Genomic DNA, 24,863 nt, shown 5'->3' with positions numbered 1-24,863 from the left:
TATCTAGAAATACTCCTAACTAACCTTGGCAGATGTCAATTTTTATTTATTATAATTTTGATGGATTTAATCTTATTTATTATAACATTGATGAATAATTTTATATTTGTATCAATTTAAATTGTCACAGTTGTGCAAACTGATGGCTAATTTTTCATAGTTGTGGGAAATTATGATGGGATCAGAGTATAGAGGGGTTCAGCCATTATTACTTATTAACTGTGGACATGAGGTTCTAAAAGTTAAACCTTTAGAATAATTAAGACATAAGCATCTATTGCCTGAACAGAAGCAGGGTCTCCTCTAAATTCCTTCATTTTAGTGCCAGACTGGAGAGGATCAACCTGTAAATACTCTAAATGAACTCTTTAATTTTCAAATGAAAAACAAGCTTTTTCATGGGAAAATAAAAAGAGAATTTTATTGCACGTGAAAGTGTTGGTCGTGATTGTATGCTTCCTCGCTACTGTCGTAAAACACTTCCACATCAGAATGACCCCACTATGCATTCACTTTGAACAAGTGTAGATGACTAAAATGGTACTGAGATGATATTTGTTTGCTAAGCAATAAGAGAATACTTATCAGAGATGGGCCCTAACTAACCCCCCAAATCAATACACACCTGAATTTTGAAGAAGTTTAGCTCTACATCAAACTCTGTGGCTTTGACATGCTGAACCAAAAGCTTTGTTCCAAAAATCTTTGATCCTTGAACTTTATACAAAAGTTTGGATCTGAACTTTTTATCATTAGGGTTCATGTTCTTCACTAGATAGTCATGTTCTCTTCCTCTTCATCTAAACATTTTTTGTAGAATTGCAAATATCTCAATAGAAACAGCAGTGAAGGCTGAGGAGATGCATTTTGGCAGAGAAACAGCACACCTCATAGAGCAATGTGAGTGTCCTACTGGTTATGCTGGATTCTCATGTCAGGTACGCAACTGCTTATCAGACAAAATACCTTTCAACGTGTCTTTATTTCAGATAAAACATCTTAAAAGAGCTGAAACTGTTTTCACCCATTTTTATTTATTCATTTTTCTTATCTACCCCACATCTACCCATGCAGAGCTGTGCATCGGGGTATTACAGGGCAAAACATGTAGGCCTGAATGTGAAAGAACCTCGCCAACTGATTGCACCTTGTGTGCCATGTCAGTGTAACAACCACAGTGAGATCTGTGATCTGGAAACAGGAAAGTGCCTGGTATGTACGTTTCCATTGTTGCGTTGGTTTTGCCAGGACATCCAACATCCAGAGTATACCAGATCAGGAAAGAATTTCTGAAGCACAGGAGGCTGGGGTACTTAAGTGGGAACACATGCATGTTAGCTTAATAGAAAAATGTTTCAGTAGGTTTTTTTTCCTGTGAAATCACCAAATGTTTAAAGCAGATCTTACTCAAGTCCTCAAACTTACGAAATTCCTATTACATGTGATTGTCTTGGTTTCTATTATGTCCTAGGCAGTTGTTACCTATTTTCTCTTTTTGCTGTGAGATTTAAAGGCCCAGACCTTGGGCCTTGTCAAGTTTAGCATAGATACCTTATGGTGGAAGATGAAAAGTAGCAATGTACTAGCTCTCACCCCCAAAATTATACAAGGACCAGACAATCTCTTGTAAGAATTTTCTCTGATGTGTTTTGTTTTGAAATAATTGTTGCACTTGCTTTTCAAGGCTGGCTTGCTTTCTTTGAGTTGCATTTTAAATTCACATTTTAAAATAATGTTTCCTACTCTCCCTCAGTCTTATGAGCATTTTTTGCTTTGCCAGGCCTAACCCTATGCTAAAACATGAGTCAGAAAGAACCCTGGGGGTTTACAATCTTACAAGTTTAAGACCACAAATTATAAATCCAAAGTTTGTTACTCCAGTAAATGTCAGCCAATCTTACTGGGTTTAAGTGTATACAAGTAACTGCCCTGGATGACTAATGTTAATTTGTATGGACTAATTAAATAGGGGGTGTGCGGACTTGTTTTGTAATTCAGTTATCTTAACTATTGAAACATCGTTTTACTTCCAAGCAGCCAGCTGATTTTTTAATAGCTTTTGTTCCTAGTACTGTCATTTCCTGTCTTTAATGGAATTCATATTAGCGTATATCAAAAACATCTGAGGATCAGGAAAAAAAATTAGGTCAGCATGGTTGGCAGGGAACTGAGGGAAAATAAAAGCATGCTTGTGATCGGCTGATTTGTAGAAATACAAAAAGATTTTCAACACAGAAAATGCTGTCTGTGATATTAAAGATCATTAGTAAAGACTGTACCTGTTTATTGATTGGAGAGATGATAAAATTCTCGTGGCTGTTTTACATTTCTTGTTGTGTACCAGAACTGCAGAGATAACACAGCTGGCGAGCACTGTAGTGCTTGTGCCCCAGGCTACTATGGGAAAGTAATTGGATCTGTCAATGACTGCTCTCTTTGTGCCTGTCCCCGAACCAACCCCATGAGGTAACCAAACATTCTGAATGCTGATGAGCATTTGATCACTGTGCTGGGGCTTGCTAGTAGCCTGACAATAAAGGGGCCCATCTTTATTACATCTTATTGGTAGGGGTTTGTATGTCATCTATGTTTATCTGTATGGGGCTGAAACTTGTTCTGGGAATTATCCAGCCTCCGAGTTAACTTTGAGAGGATTTTGAATTGCATAAGTCAGAGAGAATAAACCAGTTAAGTTTCTTGCTGGATGCAGCTTTGCCAAATAGAACAGCACTGCAGCTTACAATATTTAGTGTTGTGAAGACCAGGACTTTAACAGGGTTAAACAAAGAACTAGATAAACTCATGGAGGTTAGGTCCATCAATACTTATTAGCCAGGATGGGTAGGAATGGTGTCCCTAGCCTCTGTTTGTCAGAGGCTGAAAATGGATGACAGGAGAGGGATCACTTGATTGCCTGTTCTGTTCATTCCCTATGGGGTATCTGGCATTGGCCACTGTCAGAAGACAGGATACTGGGCTAGACAGACCTTTGGTCTGACCCAGTATGGCCATTCTTATGTTCTTATTGTTTTAAATGTTATTTATTCATCTGGTAAGACTGCTACAATAGACATCTGAACTTTCGTAGTCTTGCATTTGGGTCATATCTGTTGTTTAGCAATTCTTTCTTCCTCTAGCTTTAGTCCCACTTGTGTTCTGAAGGATGGCCATGATTTCCTCTGCAATGCTTGTCTCACTGGATATGAAGGGCAATACTGTGAAAGGTGAGACACACACACACACACACACACACACACACACACACACACACACACACACACTCTCTCTCTCTCTCTCTCTCTCTCTCTCTCTCTCTCTCTCTCTCTCTCTCTCTCTCTCTCTCTCTCTCTCTGAAGTTTTTGAGAAGACCTGCACATGTTTGTATATTTAATGGACTATTTAATTTTCATGTGATGCTTATTATAATAAATGGAATGGCTTAAAGTGATTTGTGGATTACTGTATATAAACTAACAATTATAAATATTATGCTCCTCAAACACCTATACAACATCTCAGATCAGCTAGAGATGATGAAAAAGAGGAATTTTTTGCTAATAGATTTTAAATTAATTTTCAACATTCTTTGATTCTCTCCCCCCCCCTCCCCCCCCCAGGTGTTCTCTAGGCTATTATGGTAATCCTGAAGTGCCTGGTGGCAGCTGTCAACAGTGTCAGTGCAATCCAAGTGGGTCAGTTCACAATAATTGTGATCACGTATCTGGACAGTGCCTCTGTAAGCAAGGTGTAACAGGACAACTGTGTGATGTATGTGAACCAAGACACATCCTTGTGGAAAACGACTGTATTTGTAGGTTGTTTTTTCTTCTTGTCTCTCAGTGGGTTTGGGGTGGTCAGATGGCATTTGTGTGGCAGGTATGAAGTGCTTGATAGTAAAAAAAAAGTATCAGACTTATGCATTTACCTACTTTGACACTGAATTACTTATTCTGGATCAGATTCTGCCTGATTTTTACATGGCTGGTCTATGGAATGTGAGAGGCAGTGTTCCTTATAGGTTGCACAGCAGCATAGCATCATAGCAGATTAATCAGTCTTGCCCAGTCAGAGGCTCCGGGCTCCATGTAAGAAGCTGACTGACTGGGCAGGGCTGATTAATCACCCAGTGAAGCTTTGCTGCTGCACCACTTAGAGGGAACCCTGGTGAGGGGTGCAAGAAACAGGGCCAGATTAATTCTTCTGGGGGTCCCAGAGCTATTAGATTTTGTGGGGCCAAAAATGTGGGGCTCAGTGTGCAGGGAGTGCTGTGGGTTGCGGTAGGAGGGCGGGTGCGTGTGTGTGGGGGACTTGTGACTGGGGATGTGGCTGTAGGGCAGGGCTGGGTATCAGGAATTTGGGATGCAGGAAGTGGCTCCAGGCTGGGGCTAAGGGGTTTGGAATGCAGGAGTGGGCCTCAAGCAGAAGATTGAGGTAGGGTGCTCACCCAGGGAGGGGGCGGCAGTGAAGTGTCTTCCTGGAGGCACCACCTCCTGCAGATCTCATTGACAACAGTTCCTAGCCAAGGGGAGTTGTGGGAGAGGATTCACCAGGGGAGGGCAGTGTGGGGACAGAGCTTCCAAGTGTTCACAGCCAGGGTGACGTGGCTCCAGCCAGGGTGGATGGGAAGTGGCAACACACAGAGCCACCTCTCCTCTTCCCCCACCAGAAAGGGCTGGCCCAGAACACAGGAGCTTTAGTGGATCCAGCCTTCGCTAAGGGAGCCCCCTTGCCCTGGGGCCTTGGGGAACAGCCTCTAAAGCCTTTTCTTAATTCAGCCTTGGGAAGGAGCCAGCGGAATTGCAGCTGCATAGAATATGTTTTGTTGGGTCTGATTCTCTTGCCAAAGCAGTATAAACGCATCAACTTCATTGGTATAGTCTGGATTTATATCAGTGTGAGGGGATCTGTTAAACTGTGATGGTAAACTGGTGTGTGTGTAGTCAGAATCAGATCATACATTTTAAAAATATAATACAAAGTGTACAATATTGTATGCTATTGATGTTATTTGTAGGCTTTCCTAACATACAAAGTAAATGTATTGCTAGATGTCGGTAAAAGTAATGTTTACTTTTTCAAAGAATGTCTTTTTATAGTAACATTACTCCTCTTTTTTAAAATGGTTTCTTCAGCTTGCGATGATGACTGCACTGGTGTTTTGTTAAATGACTTGGATCACATTGAGAAAGCCATAATTTTGGTAAACTTCACTGGTGTTACCTTTGTACCGTATGGCATGCTGGCAGATTTGGACAATGCAACAAAGTACCTAAAGGTAAAAAAAAAAAAAAAAAAAAGGAAATATTTACTGGTACCTTATAAGCATAGGATCAATTCTGATCTTACTTATTTATATTAAGGTGAGCCAGGAGTGACAAAATTAAGAGCTTTAGAATGGTGCCTGGTATAAATCTCAGATCAGAATATGACCATAAATTTGCCCTGCCATCCCAGATGTCTATACAGTAAATTTTTATATAACACTGTAGTTAATGTTCCTAGAAAACCATGTGTTACATAAAAATGCACTATATAAACTGAAAAATACATGGGAAAAATAGGGTTACATTCCTAGACATGATAAAGTTGTACATTATTGGCTATGTCTACACTGCAACGCTATTTTGGAATACTGGAGTATCCTGAAATAGCTATCCCGCTTCTTCACAGCAAGCTCGTTATTTCAGGCTCGTTATTCCCATGTCCCTGTCAACCTCATTCTATGAGTAGTAAGGGACATTTTGGAAGAGCACTTTATTTTGAAATTTGGCACCGTGTAGACAGCACCAAATGATGAAATAAGCCATTTCAAAATAGCATCAAAATAAGATATGTAATTTGCATAGCTCAAATTGCATCTCTTATTTCAAGTAACGGTGCAGTGTAGACGCACCCGTTATGCATTTTTATTTATTTATTACAGTGTCTTAAAAATGAAGTGATGGCTAGGGAATATAGTTACAGGGGTTGGACCTTCCTGGTCTGACACTCTCAGGATCTGTCCTGTCCTGGATGAGGAATTTTGCCAGACCCGGGGAAGTCATATCTGGCCCTTTTCTACCAGCCCCCCTCAGCTCTGGACCAGCTGCAGGCCTCACTGCCCCTGCCCCTGCTACTTGCCAGGCTGGACAGCCCAGTTCCCAGTGCACCAAGCTCTTGCCTCACTGGGCAGACCAACTGGGGCACGCTGGGCAACCCTGCTACAGCGTGCTGGGCTCCTGACCCTGCTGGTAACTCACTGCCAGCAGCCCCCAGTCTTGCCAGCATATAAGGCTCTTAGCTACCAGCACTCCACCTGGACTCTCTGGTCCTGGAACATCCATGGTCTTACTTAGACCATGGATGTTGCTAGACCAAAGAGTCCTGGTTTACAGAGTTTCAACTTGCAGTGCGGTGAGGATATAATGGTATTTTCTGGCTACTTCTTGGCTGACAGGAATGCTGAAGCTGATGCATTTGTTGATTGATGTTTAGAGGGCCTGATGTAGTCAGTGAGAAGACTACATGAACTGTTTTGCTCATTCAGCAATGACTTGTGCAGCTCATGGTAGGGTGGTATTGTTGCCTCAGTGCCAAATTTGCCTGTAGGCTCCTGTTCATATTTGGATCTTTCTCCATCAAATTACTTATGAATTTATCTATGATTTGTAAGCTTTCCCTCAAATATCCTGCTGTGAGTTTCTGTTCCTCTTGCTTGTCTTCACCTTCACTTTCATTATCGGTGGCCTCCTGCACCTCCAGTAACTCCTCAATCTGCTCCTCCTAGTGTGAGTCTATCAAATCTTCTACTTCAGTTTCCTCTGCATCTGAGAATCCCTCACCCCCAACATTCCTGGCCACCTGCATTATCTCCTTAACCTCCTTGTGTACTGTAGGAAAGCCAGTGAAATTTTTCACTGTTATCGGTAGGAACAATGACCTCATCCCAGGACTCCTTCCTGCTTTCAATTGCATGCACAATGTTATGTGATTGCCAGAAGTCTGGTACACCCATTGCTGAGTATTCCTCTTGATCAAGCATCCTCTTGATCGTGCACCTTGTATAATAACAATTGGTCTAATGGCTGCAACAGTGAGGTTGTATTAAGTAGAAGGAAAACCAATCTCAACGTTTTTGTTTGCACCCCGTAGAGCTTTGGCACAGTGATCTTGGGCATTGTCTGATAATATCAAAACCTTGAAAGATAGGTTTTTTTACTTGAAGTAAAGTTCTAAGGCACAAAGTAAATTGTTGTGTAAACAATTTAGATGTTATCCAGGATTTTTTGTTAGACCCCCAGTAAACTGGCAAGAAAGACTTCTGCGTGCCTTTCAAGGCACAGGGTTCCCAACATGATAAACAAGCACTGGTTTTCACTTACAATCCCGATACATAGGTGCAGAGCGGCAATGCGAGTCAGTCTTTTGTCGCTTTAAATCTTGGTGCTGAATGCTCCTGCAGAGTGATGAAGTTCTGTATGACATTCATTTCCAGAACAAACCTGTTTCATCAGCATTAAAAATTTGCTGGGGCTTTTAATCACCATCCTCAGTAATTTTTGCTAGTTCAGCAGGGAAGAATTCTGTTGCTTGGTGAACACCTGATGCAGATTCTCTTGCAAACTTCACATTACGGATATTAAAGTGCTTCCTAAAACTATCACATCAGCCACTACCAAATGACATTCCTTTGAATGGGTCACCTTCCTTCTCACACATGGCTGCGTACAGTTTCTGTATCTTCTCATGAATAACTGCCACTGAATGGTGCCCATTTCTGAGTCTGATCTTCAATCCATGTATTCAACAAAGTCTTGGTTTCATTAAGCTGAACATCTTGCCTTGTTGTTCTCCTAATGGTAAGACTAGTGTTACCCACAGCCATAATTTGTGGTGTAAGGCTATCTTCATCTCTCCTAATTGTGTGAATCATAGATTCAATTCCTAGCATATTCCTGGCCAACCAGGTTGACTTGGGCACCAGCACAAAGCTTATCTTGTATCTCAATTTTCTTAGATAAATTCATCATTTCCCATTTCTTTTCACTTGTTACTCATTTCTTCTTGCTTTCTTTAGTACTGCTATTCCTCTTAGGTGGCATGATAAATGCAAATGTTGAGGATGATTGTAATATTCCAAAACTTCTTGCAATGCAGTGTCAACCACACAAAAGCCACAGGTACAGCTGGACTGAGGAGAGAGCTGAGTTGATGGTTCTCTTGCCTGACCTGAGTGGACAGATCTGCGTGATGTGAGCGAATGCTGTTTAAAAATAGTGTGTGTAATAAGGATGGTAAAAGACTAGTCGACTATCCAATAAGCACTTGCTTATCGGATAGTGTTTTGACTAGTCAATATCCCCCCCCCCTTTGCTGCCTCTATGAAATAGGGGGGAAGGGATACTTCAAAATGGCAGCACCGCACAATGGCGCTGCCCCTTTGAAAACCCAAGGCGGCTTTTCAAAGGGGCAGCCGCTACACAGCTGATCAGTAGATCAGCTGTGTAGCGGCTGCCCCTTTGAAACTGCCTCCTCTGCCTGTTTTAAAGGGGCAGTGGAGCCCGGGGTCAGCTGCCCCTTTGAATTGCTGCAGAGGCAGCATTTTAAAGGGACAGCTGCCATGGAGCCCGGGGGACTCACTTATGAGGCATAAGGGATCGGCCGACAAAGGCTTTCTTTGTCGCCCGATGCCCGTCTTGACAGCCGCTTTTTGCCGACAAACTGCTCACTCGGCAAAACATGGCTGCCATTTTTATTCAAATGAAGAGCGGGAGATTTGAATCCCCGCTTCATTTGCAATGTCGGCATGTCTAATTTACATCCCTCTGGTGACAGAGGGATGTCGTCTAGACATATCCAGAGAGAGCAGTATGGGCTGGCTGTCCAGTGCAGAGCACATATGGTCTGCATTGACTGCTTGCTTTGCTTATGCTTGCCTGACAGTAAGTGCTTTCCTTTTTGATGTATACCAGGAAACAAATACCAGATAAGATTTTTCAGACTGTCAGAAGATTTCAATTTCAGAACTGCATGTTGTGTTGCACTAGGGATGTTAGCAAGTAGTCAACTGGAGTATCAATTACTTGCTGCCCCCCACTTTGCTGCCTCAGAGGCAGCGAGAGTAGGGGGAGAGTAGAGGAGGCTTCTGGGTCCCCCTGCAGATGGGTTCTGCTGCCACCAAGCAGCCCCTGTTCACGGCAGCCTGGGCTTACTACATTTAAAATGCAGAGCTGCATCATGGGTGGCTCCCGGAGCCAGCATGAGGTGGGACTGCTCAGTCCAGGCTTAAGCCAGCTCCTGGAGCTACCCCTGCTGTGGCTCCACAGAGTGGTCCTTATCGTCTAATCATGTAGTCAATACAAATTGTATCGACAACACGATTAGTCAGATAACTGCAATTTAACATCCCTATGTTGCACCCAAATAAAAAATTTCAAATGCAAAATTTGAACGGAATATATTGTTGAAAAACTGGTTAATTATGCTGACAGGAGATTGAATTGGAAGCAGATGACCCAGCATGCAGATACATTTAAGACAAGTTGTGGTAAGATGGGTTGGGGGCCTTTGTGTTCCATCTCCATTACATTCTTGCTACTCAGCAACCTTCTGTTTTCTTTTCCGGGTCATTTCTATTAGTAGTAATAGTGCCTTGGAGCTCTAGTTTTGAACGTGTAATCCATTGTGCTAGATGCTGTGCAAAAACAGAAGAAAGACTGTCTCTGCCCCCAGAGAATTTACCATCACATTCTTCCTTAAAAACAATCATCCCATTCGTGGTGGAGGTCTGTAGTTCCCAAAGTTTGGCTGCAAAAATGCTGTAAACAAGCTGTCATGGTAGCTTGTGCAAAGAATGTTGGGGAACATTTAAGGAAGTACAATTTTCACATTACTGACCAGAGAGGGTTGGGCTGGATGGGAAGCAACTTAGCAGCTGGAGAAAAGCACAACAGTACTGTCTCTCTGGTGAATTTCTGGCAATGCCCTGTCTTGGTTCTGGTGTTGTCCCCTTTGTGGCTCTTTTTCTGCTGCAAACTTAATCTGTGCCTAATAGTTTGAATCTGAATTTTCTCCATAGATCTTTGAAATGTGTCTTAGCAGTAAAGAGTTTGGGGCACAAAGAGCCTAGTCCTCTTTGAGGAGAAGCTCAATTGCTCCATCTTAGCTCACTTAAATTGTATTTCAAAGTGTGATACTCCATGTATTCATGTGCTTGGAGCATCACAGCTTTGTAAAGTCTTTTAAAATATTATAGGGGCACTTGTTGTTTCGAAGTAGATTCATGTAGCTCTGCCTTTGTCCTTGCACAAAGCCAGGATAAAAGGCATGAAGATTAGTGGAACAGAATCTTCCTTTCTTCATGGCTGCTAAAATAAGTGTGGATAGTGTAAAGTGTCCATTCAGCAATTACTGTAGTGAGACAAAATCTGAAGTATAAGTAAAACCATATTTTTCTTTGTATTCCATCATATCCTGACAAACACATGACAAAGTGAGACCTCTTGTGCAATGCATGCTGCAAATTAAAACAAAATTGAGTTAGAAGTATAATGTTTTCTTTGGTAAATGATATCCAGATTGAACACTTAAGAATGTAATTTAATATTTTGATGTTGATGATAACAGAATCACCTTAATTGAGTGACAGTTTTATAAGATCATCTTTCATTTTAATCATGTTGCCATTGCTTTATATACCAAATATATAGAAATACTATACTATACCAATACTTGTGTTATGGTAGAATTAGCTTTTGCTTTTGAATTGTTTGTTATGGTTGCAGGAAAATAATCTCTTTTGGCATTTACTTGTAAATACATACAATATGTTTAACACTTGAATTATAAAATGAAAACAGATTTTCTTGAAAACAACATCAGTTTCAGTTTTCCCTTCAGTGCACATATTTTCACATTTAAGTCAAATGATCTAAACCAGCTGTCACTGTGCAGATAATTGAGATGCTCAAAAGAATGCAAAAAAAGAAAAAAAAAAGTAAGAAACCTCTGTGGAATTTTGGACTCCAGGATTAAGTGTCAGGGTTATGGCTATAGTACAAATATTCCTGTTCATTTTGTGCCAAAATAATTTTTAACTATTGTGCCCAAAGAAATTATTTGGTAACTAGAGAATAGAATGGTAACAACTATTTACCTTCTCTTAGATGTCATACATACCTATTTCTTGCTCTTTTTGGCTTACCTAAAAATTATACCCATTCTGAGCTAAACAAATAACTGAAAACAAATTTTTTAAAAATGCCGTCTCTTTCACTGGATCACTAGGTTTGTCAGTCTTCTCTCCTCTCCATTATATTGCATCAAAGCCCTCTGATCAGGGTTGCCAACCGTCAGTAAATTTACGGACAGTCTGTAAAAAATTAGCCAAAATTGGACATGTCCGTAAAATCTGTAAAAAAAAATTTAGGTGTCCGTAAACTTCATAAAAGTGAAATAAAATTTCAAAAAACAGCAATTATGGTATAGCAATTAAATTTCTTCTGTGCTGCTTCAGCCATTTTATTGTGGAGCAGCGGAAATTGGACATTTTCGTTGTTTATTTAGCATTTAGCAACCATTGGGTTGAGGTGACGTAACGTGAATTACATGATCCATGTGATGTTATCATCCATGGTTAGTAGCATCAGGGTTCGGATGTACAATCACAAAATAGAAAACTTCCAGGACCATGACTAAGTAAATGAAAGTGAGTTAAATAGCATATTGGTCTTGTGATGTATGAATGACAATGATTAGTTTTCACTTTTGACCATTTCTGTGTCTTAATGTAGTATAAAAATTATGTCCCTAAAAAAAATTGTCCATAAATTTTTCCCATTTTGTCTGTAAATGAAATTTCTGTGTGTTGGCAACCTGCCTCTGATGGTCCTTCGGAGTCAAAGGGAGAGATTTCTTTCATCCTCCCTGTTCCATATGTGTCTTTCTTGGGAACCTGGACAATGAATAGGCGTTGGTCCTGATCACCAGCTCTGCTGCTTCTCATCCTCCAAAACTAAACTTACTCTGCTCTGCCAGGGTACGTCTGCACTGCAACACTTATTTCAAAATAACTAGGGCTATTCCAAAATAACGTAGTCCGCGTCTACACAGCAGGCAGTTATTTTGAAATACTGTAAAAATACTGTCAAGCTGGAGGACTTCTTACTCTAACTCCTGTAATCCTCATTGTACAAAATAAGTTATTTTGAAATAAGATACACAATAAGATACTCAATTTGCGTAGCTTATTTTGAGTTAAGCCCTGCAGTGTAGATGCACCCCCATAGTCCTTAGTTTCTTCTATTAGGAGTTGGATATCCCTGTCTCTCTGGCTAAAATATCACTCCTGTCCAGCTGACTTACCCAACCACCAGACTGTCTGCTTTTAGGCTTCTTCTTGGGCTCTTCCGTAAGCTTTTTCAAAAACTACTGCCAGGATTTCCAAGGGACATGCCCTTGTGAGACCCAGAGCTACTGCTTTCCAAGTGAGCAATTGTCTGTCTGTCTGCTTAAAAGAATTGTAAAAGGTCTTGGTCTTTCCCTCGCCTGTACCTGTTCTGAGGGAGGGTCCGCTTTACTTGATATGCCTACCCAGCATTCCTTCCTGTGAGGCTTACTGCTCCCATCAGTTTTGAGAACTATGTATCTGAAGCCAGGAATGGAGCTAACTGGATGTATGCTATCTTACAGACTTACAACTCACACCTATTAGAAACCCTAACTCACACCTATTTGTGCTTTGCACAAGCATATAAACCTTTTATATCTTACATCTCTTGACATCTTTTGAGATGCGTTATTGTGTGTCACCCATGTTTGTACTAAATATGAAGGGACAAGGTGAGTGAGGTAATATCTTTTTATTGGATCAACTTCTGTTGGTGAAACGACATGCTTGTGAGCTGCCAGGAGCTCTTTTTCAGGTTATTTAGCATACATTTACAGTAATTCTAGAATTGCAGAGTAGGTCAGAAAGCTATATATAGAGGTATCTGTCCTGGAATTCCAGCACTGGTGAAAATCCTCAAACTTGACTGGATCCTGATAACTGGCCCTTAATTTTAACAATGGCCTACTTTTGTGCACCAGCAATACTTCTGAGCTTATTTTGTCACAACAGGTTTCAGAAGTTTAAAACTATAGATAAGCTAAATTGTGTACATAGTTATTTGCATCCACAGTTTTCTGCACACAAAAATGGTGGTGGCTTCTTTAAAGGTGAGCTAAAATAATCAGGTCTTAAAATGTCAGTATGTTACTGTTTTTAGGGGTCTCTATTGTCTAGAGAGGATCCCACCTATTCACTGGAGATGGCAAAAGGAGATCTTGTGAATATATCAAGAGGCACAGATCAACTGCACAAAGAGGCAAGTACTGTGCACTTTCATTCCTAGCCAGAATGATTTTTGAGGAGCCCCTCATGGAAAAGTTTTATAGAATGTAACAGACCTGAAGCAACAGGATTCTATAGAAAGGTAATAGAGTTGTATGGAGTTACAAATCAATGAAGGATACTACAGGTTTTTGTGGTGTTCTATGTACAGTAAACTTCCGATAATCCGGCACCTTCAGGACCCAGGGGGTGCTGGATTATCAGATATGCCGGACTATCAGAAGGGGGGGCTATGAGGGGTCTGGAGTGGGGTGGGAGGAGATGCCACCCCAGACCCCTCATAGCCCCCCCTTACGATAGTCCGGCTCTGCCCCAGGTGTCCCTGATTCAGCCGCTGCTGGTCAGTTTCAGCAGCAGCTGAATCGGGGATGCCTGCAATAGAGCAGCTGGGGTGCTGCTGGGTTGGTCCCGCAGCGCCGAGGGGCGGCGCTACAGCACCAACCCAGCAGCACCCCAGCTGCTCTTGGGGACGCCTGGGGCAGAGCAGCTGGAGTGCTGCCGGGTTGGTCCCGCAGCGCCAAAGGACGGCGCTCTGCCCCGGGCTTCCTGGAATCAGCCGCTGATCTGTTTCAGCAGCGGCTGAATCGGGGACCCATGGGGCAGAGCAGCTGGGGTGCTGCCGGGTTGGTCCCGCAGCCCCGAGGGGCAGCGCTACGAGACCAATCCGGCAGCACCCCAGCTGCTCTGCTCCCGGATTCCCCGATTCAGCTGATCAGTTTCAGCAGCAGCTGAATGGGGGAAGCCTGTCCGGCTGCCCCAGCATTTCCGGGTTCCTGATGGTGCCGGACCATCAGGAGTTCCGGAGCATTGGATGCCGGACTAATGGAGTTTTACTGTAATTCCATAGCCCAGATACAAAGTTAAAATATTATAGAAGGATTATAGATTTTCTGTTACATTATAGAAGATTTTTCAGTAAGGTGCTCCTTTTGTATCATGATCCTTCACTGGTTCATGTGGTAAGAAATGGAAATATTTTCTTTTCATTGATTTTTGGCCCACATAGCTTATTTAACCTTTTGTCATTGCTTGATCATTTCCAAGAAGTCTAAGACCTCAATTTTAGTTGTGCCAACTTTTTGTTACAAAATGATTTAAGTGTAAATTAAATAAACTTCAAATACATGGGCAAATCCGAAAGTTTGTATTACGTTTTCACTTAAGCAAAATTCCCAGTGTGGTAGGATGGTTTACTTGAGTCATATTTTTGTCCCCTAAAGAGTAAAAAATGTGGATAGAAATATACATCAATGGAGATATCTGATGTCATTTGTTGACGACATATACCTTCCTAAATATGTAATTTAACTCAGCAGCTGCAGTGATGACCATATTGCTGTAATTGTCAGAGACGATTGACAATTCTTCCCTTTGACATCAGTGCTGTATTTCAAAGTATTCCCTTTGGAAGTAATAATGTTGGATAGCATTTTTTCACTGATATTTGAGTTTGAGACTGGGGTACGTCTACACTAGCTCGTTAGTTCAAGCTCGGTAGGGTAATTAGGGCAAGCGGAGTTGCAAATGAAGCCCGGGATTTAAATATCCCGGGCTTCATTTGCATGTTCCCGGGCGCCGCCATTTTTAAATCCCCCTTAGTCCGAACTCTGGATCTTTAATTCGAACTACCTACTCTGTGCCGCGTGTAGCCATGGGCACAGAGTTCGGACTAAGGGGGATTTAAAAATGGCGGCGCCTGGGAACATTTAAATCCCAGGCTTCATTTGCAACTCCGCTTGCCCTAATTACCCTACCTAGCTCGAACTAATGACTAGTGTAGACGTACCCTAGCAGAATAGTTGATAAAGGTACTCATCACTTCAGAAAAACCACCAAACAAATTTGATTTGTTTCCTCATGAGCTGCTAATCTTTTTCTCATACAATTTGTTGGTGACCTTAGAAATGTTCTTTATTTAGTGGAAAAGTCATCAGAAGCTAATCATCAATCTCAATTATTGTAATGTTTATCATAAATATACATTCTTATATTTTTATGCCAGTTGACTAGAATATTGAAGAGAGGTTGGCAACTCAACAATGCAACTCAAAGAACCATGAATGAGACTCGACGTTTGACTGTATTTATTGACACAGTTCATACAACCATCAAAGGTATTGCATCTGATTGCAAAGCTATGGCCACTTACATTATTGAAATCAAAACATAAATGCGAGAACTGTTTGCAAAGAGAGGGCATTTATGCTGTTTGTCTCAGGCAGGGGTGGGCAAAAGCCTCTCAGTGGACTGAATCCAGCCTGCCTAGGGCTTTGATCTAGCCTGCGAGGCAGTTCTAGGCCCTGCCCCCTAGCACATTGCCTGGGAGCCGGAGATGCGCAAGCCCTTTTAACTGCTTCTATTTAAAGGGCTCACGTCTTCCCCACGCCTTGCCTAGCAGCCCCGGGGAAGGTGCGAGCCCTTTTAATAGAAGCAGTGGAAAGGGCTCACGTGATTCTGGCTCCCTCGCAAGGCGCTAGCGGCACTGGAGTTATGAGCCCTTTTTACTGCTTTTATTTAAAGGTCTCGTGCCTTCTCCATGTCTTTCGGGCAACATGTTGCCTGGCAGCCACAGAGAACGAAAGCTCTTTAAATAGAAACAGTTAAAAGGGCCCACAGCTCCCAGCACCTCTAGCGTGTTGCTAGGAAGCTAGAGACATGCGAGCCCTTTCAACTCCTTCTATTTAAAGGGCTTGTACCTTCTGGGTGGTGGCATTGCCTGTCAGTCACCCTGCAGGCACAAGCCCTTGAAACAGAAGCAATTGAAAAGGCTCGCAGCTCTCGGTCCCAGTGGACTGTTGCCCAGGAGCTGCCTGGGAGGCGCCCTTTCCACTGCTTCTCTTCAAAAGGCCTCTGCCTGCCGGGTGGCTGCCGGGCAACAGGTTAGCAGCGAGGGTCAGGAGCTGCCAGCTGTGTTAAGTGAATTCTAAACCTCCCCCAGGCAACTCTGGGAGGAGGCTAGCGCCCAGCACCCTCCCCTCTGCTCCTTCCATTGGCCAGAAGTCAGGGGGGAGAGACCCCAGGCCAAGCAAAGTTCCCAGTAGGGCAGCTCTCAAGCCTGCCCCTTCAGCCCAAAGCCCCTTCCTCCCGAGGCCTGCCCCTTCTTCCCAGGGCCCCGCCCCTTCTAGGTCAGCCTGCAGCCACTTCCAAAATTTGTGAAGTGGCCCCTCCTTCAAAAATTATCCCCCCTCAGTCTAAGGGATTCAATTTGCTGTTTCTCAGTGAAGTGACTAATGGTTTCCTTCCCACTTAGTACTTGCTGAAGTGGCTGCATCTCTAAATGAGACACTGGGACCGGATTTCCAGTTGTCAAACAGTACATCTCAGAGTCTCCTGGAAGATACCTCCGCCATGCTGGAAGCAATGCGAAGAAGATATTTAACGCATCAGGTCCAAAATGTCACCACTGCACTGAAGTAAACCTACTGTCTTATTCTCTATTCATGGATAGTTTATCATTTGTATAAGGAACTATGAGAGGAAAAGTCTCAGAGGAGTAATCATGTTAGTCTGTAACTTAAAAACGAGTGGTCCTGTAGCAATGTAGGGACTAACAAAAAAATTATTTCTGAAGAAGTAGGTTGTGCCCACGAATGCTCATGATACCATATAATTTTTTTTTCAGTCTTTAAGGTGCTACAGGATCACTAGTTTTTTAATTTTTTTCTTCGAGAAAAAATGGTCTAGAGTGGGGCCATGCTCAAAAATTAAAAATTAAAAAACCCTATGCAACCGAGGGACCCCCGCCATGCAGCTTTTTCTGGGAGGGCCTGCCTCCCCTCCCCCCATGCATAGCTTCTGCTACTTCTGTGTCTTAGTGTCATTGAATAGTTTTATTTTCATATGTTAATGTGATCCCCAAGTATAGTGTGGTTGCCGGGCATACTGTACTTTGCTCACCTGTCTCTTATGCTTACTTTGAACCTGTCTGTTAATTTATGTGAGAGTCAGATGGCCATGGGAATTGACTAAAAATAAAACCTGATTAGCGTTTCAATGAATTAGGACTTGGAATAGCTTCCTGGCCTTATGAAAGTTTCTGAGAACACCCATTTCCTAACAAAATATTTCTGACTTTTACAGCAGTTTTAAGGCATTTGTAAGTTAACTTTTTCAATTGTAAGCTTTCTGTAGACATTTCTGAAAGTTCTCTGCTGAGCGACCTTTCACACACTGAAGAAGAGAGGTAATAAGATTTATGCTAGCATGAGAGTTTGCTTTACAGAATCTATCATGCTGCAGAGCTGCAAATTTAAAGCTAATTTAAATAAGCTGTTTGATAGTGCATTTGTCAGGGAGCAGACAGATACCTAATGGCTCTTGGTGAATTTTGTTTGTGATGATACATCATTAAATAATATCTAACTGAAACCTCTCTACATTTGCTACATAAGGTAAAATTCCAGAACTATAGTATAACCTTGTCATGGTACACAAGTATTGGGAGAATACGGCCCTGTAAATTACTGCATTGTTATTTCATTCTACCCATTCTACCACTGCCTGCGTTTTGTTATAATTTAAAACAGGGGTCAGCAACCTTTTCAAACCAAAGAGCCAAACTACATTAAAAGTCAGAACAAGTGGTCTGTAAGAATGCACATTTGCATGACTAAAAATATACAACATAATATTATTGATAATTGACATGATGATTAAAATAGCATAAATTAAACATTGCACTCACAGACTTTATTTAATGGGACTTCTGCTACAGCATCTTTTTGCACATTTCTTTGAAGTTTACATCAAATTCAGGTTCATGTGTGCATTCAAGCTACATGAGTAATTACACGTTTTTAAATTTTTAAATTAATTTTCCATTTTAATTTAAAAAGTTGCATGCATTTTGGGAATGACAGAAGAGCCATATTTGGTTCCATACTTAACCATATTTGGCTTGATAACCATGGGTTTCAGACCCCTGATTTAAAACAATGGTTTTTGAGGGCATGAAGTGTGGATCAGTGATATGGAAATATAAATGTATATCCATATCTAATATGAGTAGGGAAAAAATCAGTATATTTCATCATTTGTTTGTGGTAACACTATAAATCAGGCTTCATTTGCTATAACTGAAAATAGAAAAACATTTGAAAGCAGATTAAAAGATAAATCTGTGAAACAGAATTATTCGTGTATGTGTCATGGGAGGGCTACACTGTCATGGGAGGGAGGGAGGGAGAGGCGGCAGCTGCACTAGAACCTGTAGATTTAAAATGGCCCAGGGCTCCTGGCCGCCACTATAGCAGCAACAGCAGCTGATGGAGCCCTTGGCCCTTTAAATTGGTGCTAAAGGGCTGTCTGGGGGAGTCTAGCCCCCAGCTTTGCCCTTTCTGCCTAAGGCCTTTCCCCATCTCCCCCTACTCCCTGTGCCCAGACTTCTGGTGAAGTCTATTGGACATTCTTTACATTGTGTATCTTACACAGGAATTGCCATTCAGGGTCACACCAGTGACACTTTAGGTTCCCCTCAATAGTGCCCAGCATCAAATGCTTCTGGTTAAAATTCAAAACTCCTGATAATGGAGGCTCATGGAATCATGTAGCAATTGACTGATTCCCTGGGTTTGGGCTGTAGTCCTGGGTCACAGCTCTTTTTTTAAAGCAGTTCAACTACTGGGATGTATTCTGTTCTATTCTGGTGACTTGCTGCTGTTCATATTATCAGTATGTTCCAGTGCCTCCTCCCACACCTTAGCACGTTGCCCCTAGATTAAAAATGTTTAAACTGGAAATGTCTGAAGTTGGGCATGGAACCATTCCAGATGTATGAAATCTATGAAGGCTTTCAAGTCAGAGGCACCCCAAATGGAACTTTAAAAATAAATGCTCAAAGGATTACAGACCCCATTTCTTTACAACTCCAGGGCTAGAACAAAGATGATAAGCTGCAAGGTTGTATTGTTTGCTAATAGTCGTCTGACCATGGTGAGACAAGTTTAATAAATATGGCAGTAAGTATTTATTACTGATAAAAAAATTGACATGCAGTTATGTGCAAGTGAGTTGCAAATATTAGTGCCACACAGTTTGGGTAACCCTGGTTTCAGTTTTTCCTTCTTTAAGAAACACACCTGGGCTGCATCTAGACTGGCATTATTTTGCACAATTACTTTTAAAAGTATTTGCGCAAGAGAGCGTCTATACTGGCATGTGACTTTGCGCAAAAGATTTGCTTTTGCGCAAAAGCATCCGTGCCAGTGTAGACGCTCTCTTGCGCAAGAAAGCTCCAATGGCCATTTTAGCCATCAGGCTTTCTTGCACAAGAAATTAACGTTGCTGTCTACACTGGCCCTCTTGTGCAAGAATACTTGCGCAAGAGGGCTTATCCCTGAGGGGGAGCGTCAGAGTATTTGTGCAAGAACCACTGATTTTGTACATTACAAAGTCAGTGTTCTTGCGCAAATACTCGCGGCCAGTGTAGACAGGCGGCAAGATTTTACGCAAAAGCGACCGCTTTTGTGCAAAATCGTGCCAGTCTAGACGCAGCCCTGAATTTTAGTGCCTGCATTTGTTTATTATTTTCTCTCTGTTTCCTAGTGCTGCAGAGAGGTTGTTGTCACAGGTTCAGGAAGAGTATTTCAAACCCCAGCAGGATCTTGCAGAACTACAAAAAAGAACAAGACATCTCTTAGCAAACCACAACATCCAACTACAGCAAGCTCAAGAACTAGTGAATGATGCTCAGACTAACACCAATGAGACCAGCCGTTTGCTTTCCCTTATCTACAGCAACCTGGCAGAGTTAAATGTAAGACTGTAGAATCCTCATTGTTTGCATAATAAATGCCAGATTGATAATATGTTTTAATTACCTCACTTTTCAGACTGAAATGAAACAATAGACTTTTACAAATATTAATATTTTTAATATTCTTAGTACACCAAAGAGAAACCATGCAATTTGTTCAAAGTGGGAAGGGTTTAAGTAGATTAGCTTGGTAACATCTAGACTGCAGGCTTCTTTCAAAAGAAGCTTTTCCAGAAGAGATCTGGAAAAACTTCTTTCGAAGGAGAGCGTCCACACAGCAAAAGCGCATCGAAAAGCAATCTGCATTTTTTAAAGATAGCGTCCACGTTGATTGGATGCTATCTTGCATTTAAGTTGTGATTACCAGGGCTCGCCGAGCCACAGCGAGCCCCGCTCGCCAACCACGCTGTCCGGCGTTCTGCGCATGTGCAGATCATTCTGCGAATGCGCAGATCGCTGGAACCTGGCTCTTCCGGGTTGTAATCTACTCGCCACGGGTGAGTAGATTACAAAGATTGTTGAGCCCTGGTGATTACTATGGACGGAGTTGCCACTAGGGCAGCTGTGCTTTTTTCTGGAGCCCTCTTCTTTCGAAAAAAACCCAACAAAACCCTCTTCCCTGTCCATACACACCTTTTTCCAAAAGAACTCTTTCGGAAAAAGGCTTCTTCCTTGTAGAAAGAGGTTTACCGCTGTTGAAAAACCCCCTGTCGAAAGAATGCAGTTGCAGTGTGGACATAAGTGTAGTTTTTCCACAAAAACTCTGCAGGGTAGACATACCGTTCATCTGTACCAGCTGACATTAGAATACCATAAAACAATTGATTTATGCCACAGGATAAAAAGCTAAACATACAAGAAAACAAGGAGCTTTCCATCATGCTAATTAAAGAAGGGAAAGAATTGATGGATGTTGCTGCTGCCCTTGCCACAGATGTAAAGAACTCTACGTCAGTAAGTTATTAAACAATCTATCATTGATTTAATATAGTGAATTGCATTTGATTCATTGATAAAGGAAATAATTTCAATGTTTAGAATCTAGAGATCCATCGAGATGGACTGGTCCTATGGAATGCCAAATTGAGGTATCACGTAGATAATCTGGTCATGCAGATGTCCACGAGGGGAGCACTTGAACTAGTCTACAGAGCAGAAGATCATGCAGCTGAAATTCAAAAACTTGCAGAAGTGCTGAACAGGTGAGCACACCAAGATATATGAACTTAATAGCTGCTTCATCTATATTACTGCCAGCTTTAATTTAAATAGATAACAGGTTAGTCTGTGAAGGCAGCAGGTCATTTTTTTCATTTAGAATTGCAATACATTTAATTGCTTTTGCTTTTCATTAAGTGAATGGTATTTTTATTAATGATGCAGAATAAGTTGATTTACAGCCTTGTGATTCATATGAATGATAATTTGTAATGTGATTAGTTTTTTAAATTAATAAATGTGCAGTGAATACTATGTGATCTAGCTTCTTTATGTAGCTGTCAGTGGTTAATAATACTCAAATGTTTAAGAAAGAAAAATCGTTTTTATCATGAAAAGATGTCCATTATGTGAATACTTCTTTGTCAGTGTATACAAGAGCTCCATGAAAAATCCATAATCATCATTCAAATCATAACCTTCAGAAATGAGCAGGTTACACATTCAAGGTTACATATAGACGCTCTTTCAAAAACTTCCTATATTCTCAGAGCTCATCCGATATTAACACCAGGAGTTATTAGCCGGACAGAAACTCTGATTATTAATATGAAAATAGAGACATTAGATATCTCTATTTTTTTCAGTTCTCCCTGTCCTACCTTTTTAAAATTAGTACACAAGTTTTTAAAATGAAGTCAGATCACAAAGCACAGGTGTACTGAATTCCTGAAAGCAGAGAATTGTGCTTATAGTTATACTTGTACAACTCTATTGGCTTCAGCATGGCTGCACAACTGTAACCAGGCAGAACATGACCCAGAATATCTTTCATTTCTATCCTGAAAGCTATGTTGCTGTACATTGAAAATGTCTGTTTTGTTTTAGGCTACATCTACACTGCATGATTATTTTGGAATAAGCTATTCCGGAAGAAATACTCTGAAATAGCTTATTTCTAAATAACACGTCTACACTACAGGGAAACCTGTAAATTAGTCTGAGGCAGGCGCCCCTAATGTGGACGTGCGACCTCAGTTTAGAGCTCTAGGAAGCACTGGGGAGTAATTACTTTGAAAGGCCTAGGGGAGAAGCTATTCTGAAATAGCAGCAGTGGCCTGTCCACACTACTGCTATACTAAAATAACTATTTTGGAAGAGGTATTATTCCTCATGGAGTGAGGTTTACAAATGCTGAAATAAGCCGCCCATTATTTCAAAATTATTTCGAAATAATGGGCTAGCAGTGTCGACGCTCACATAATTATTTTGGAATAACGGATGTTATTCCGAAATAACGCTGTTGTGTAGATGTACCCTTAGTGTGTGAGATCTGGTTTGTATTCATGGAAAATGTTACGTATGATTAGAAGATTTTAAAAATTCAAAACATACTAAAGATAAAGAATTAAAAAAAGGATAAAATCTGGAAGGAGGCCAGAACTTCAGCCTGAAATAATCAAGTGAAACGTATTGTGTAATGTGCTCATTCTCTCAACATGCCTTACATATTCTGAAAATCTATGTACACATGGAAGCATGCTACTTGGTTAAGACAACTGTGTAAAGGATGTACAATATATTTTTCTATGGCAGTGGTCTCTCAAATATAAGAAATGTATCTCTGAAAGAAAATGCTGTCCACACCCACTCCAACATTACAAATATGATTGAAAGAACTGAAAATCTGGCAGATGATGCTTCTAGGGTAATATTTAATCCCTTGACTTCAGTAAGTATCCATGTTGGGATTTTAAGTTACCTCCTGCATCTGATTCTTTTTTGAATACCTATTTATATGCTTTTCCGCCTTCTTCCCGGCATTTAAATCTGTCTACTGGTCTGATACTTGTGCAGCAGACACATTCACATTCAAATCCTCTACCCTCCCACCATCCTTTGTCATCGCCACCAGATTTATCATCCTTGGCTGCCACCCTCAGCCTCTCACTCCACACTTTAGAGTGCTCTACTGAATATTCTTTCTCTTCATATATCCATCATCGGTCATTACACATCTTCTTTGCTGACCGACACCTGACTCTCTGGCTCATCACAGCTTCCTACTCTTATCTTTTGATTACTTCAGTGTCAGAGCTATCATTCGCTCTGGCATCCCAGGATCTGATGTCCTCCCCTTCTTCTCCTTGTTTGACCTTTTTTGGATCAGCTCCCTACTCACTCCTACTAACTTCACTAAACTCTGCTCCCTGTCCAGTCCCTCAGTATCAGAATTCTCTTCTGTTTTTTCTCTTCAAACACCTGATTAATTAATTTAATTTAACATTGTCTACTTGCCCCATACCTCCTGGTCTTCCTGGGATCTGTAGCCCACAAATATCTATCACTTCTCTGCTTCAGTCAGTCTTTCCCTCAGCCCTTTTGCTTCTTTCTTCCACTGATGCACTTGTTGATTCCCTCTGTTGTACCCTCTTGTCCACCACAACATCTTTGCCCAGCTCTGACCCCTCAACATGTATTCCACATACCCCCCTCACACCTACCATAAATTCTGCAGCTGAATCTCTCAGGAGGAAGTTCCATGACCATATGTATTTTACCCCTGTATGTTTATTTTCTTTTTCTCTAATCTTGCCACCTTCAATATTTTAGGACAGATTCACAATTGTTGTTTTAAAAAATCAGATTACTATGGCATGAAATAAGTTGATGCCTTCTGTAATCATACAAGTTTGTGAGACTGGCTTTTCTATTCGCTGTTACACAAATAATATATCTTTAAAAGCACTAGAACATAAAGTAAATGAACGTTATCATTTGGAGATACTTAGAATTTCTTTCAGTTGAACCTACCCTTTCCATACATAGTAAACATTGTTTGGTTTTTCAGCCAGAGGAATCTCTTGATTCTCTTGGGAAAGAAGCTTTTCTGCTTAGTTCTAAATGTCTAAATGAAACAAAATATCTGAAGAGGAAAAATGAAGGTCAGTTTCACAGAGTGTACAATTTTAATGGCATTTTGATAGAATTATTCTTGCACTGTTAACAAAGTTTTTGATGTTTTTAATGAATACAAATTAAAAGTTAAACATTGTACATAGTCAGGTATATAAAGTAAAAGAGTAAAACACTGTGTCATGGATAAATTTTGTTATTGGTCTATTGTGCTGGCAAATGAAGAAAGTAATTTTCTCTTGTGATTATTTAAAGAAAACCTGTTCTTCCCTACATCTCTTTTCCTTCTTGAATCCTCATGGATTTGTAATACTGTAACTGAAGATGTGATCTACAGGCAGTGGGAGGAAATGCTGAATTTATTACACTTCTATGCATTTGCTGAAATACCTATTCTGTTCAAGAAAACAAAAAGCTTTTTGGATCAGTTATTGAATATAGTAAATATTTTTTAAAATTTAGGATTAGTATTGTCCTAACATTTGTATATTCATAGAACAATCCCAGCTATTTATTCCAACAGGCCTTGTGTCTAGACTGAATGGACTGAAAAAAAAGGTGGAAAAGATTCAAGAGAGCGCTCATAAAATTACTAACCAATTTAATGATTCACTGTTGGCACTGAGAACATTGCCTAATGGTAAGTGAAATCTTTCTGGCTAT

The 24,863-nt window shown here is 41.0% G+C and overlaps 1 protein-coding gene across 3 annotated transcripts in view; it reads left to right on the top strand.

Annotated features, from left to right (window-relative positions):
* The window catches only part of LAMA1 (laminin subunit alpha 1), a 163,067-nt gene that overhangs the window by 86,599 nt on the left and 51,605 nt on the right, over positions 1 to 24,863 (top strand). For all 3 annotated transcript variants that reach the window (XM_075920947.2, XM_075920946.2, XM_089776301.1), the window contains exons 28-42: positions 818 to 938; positions 1,075 to 1,212; positions 2,345 to 2,466; positions 3,138 to 3,224; positions 3,618 to 3,811; positions 5,133 to 5,275; positions 13,248 to 13,346; positions 15,375 to 15,486; positions 16,623 to 16,785; positions 19,916 to 20,126; positions 20,964 to 21,080; positions 21,165 to 21,328; positions 22,881 to 23,016; positions 24,136 to 24,229; positions 24,724 to 24,840. In XM_075920947.2, coding sequence (XP_075777062.2) covers positions 818 to 938; positions 1,075 to 1,212; positions 2,345 to 2,466; positions 3,138 to 3,224; positions 3,618 to 3,811; positions 5,133 to 5,275; positions 13,248 to 13,346; positions 15,375 to 15,486; positions 16,623 to 16,785; positions 19,916 to 20,126; positions 20,964 to 21,080; positions 21,165 to 21,328; positions 22,881 to 23,016; positions 24,136 to 24,229; positions 24,724 to 24,840 — 2,018 coding nt within the window. The remainder of the gene's footprint in view (positions 1 to 817; positions 939 to 1,074; positions 1,213 to 2,344; positions 2,467 to 3,137; positions 3,225 to 3,617; positions 3,812 to 5,132; positions 5,276 to 13,247; positions 13,347 to 15,374; positions 15,487 to 16,622; positions 16,786 to 19,915; positions 20,127 to 20,963; positions 21,081 to 21,164; positions 21,329 to 22,880; positions 23,017 to 24,135; positions 24,230 to 24,723; positions 24,841 to 24,863) is intronic.

Source organism: Pelodiscus sinensis, chromosome 2 (genome assembly GCF_052426305.1).
Source record: "Pelodiscus sinensis isolate ZL-2025 chromosome 2, ASM5242630v1, whole genome shotgun sequence".
NCBI classification, from domain to species: Eukaryota; Metazoa; Chordata; order Testudines; family Trionychidae; genus Pelodiscus; species Pelodiscus sinensis.
The sequence above is the reverse complement of the archived record's forward strand: the minus strand, read 5'-3'. Positions and strand labels throughout refer to the sequence as shown.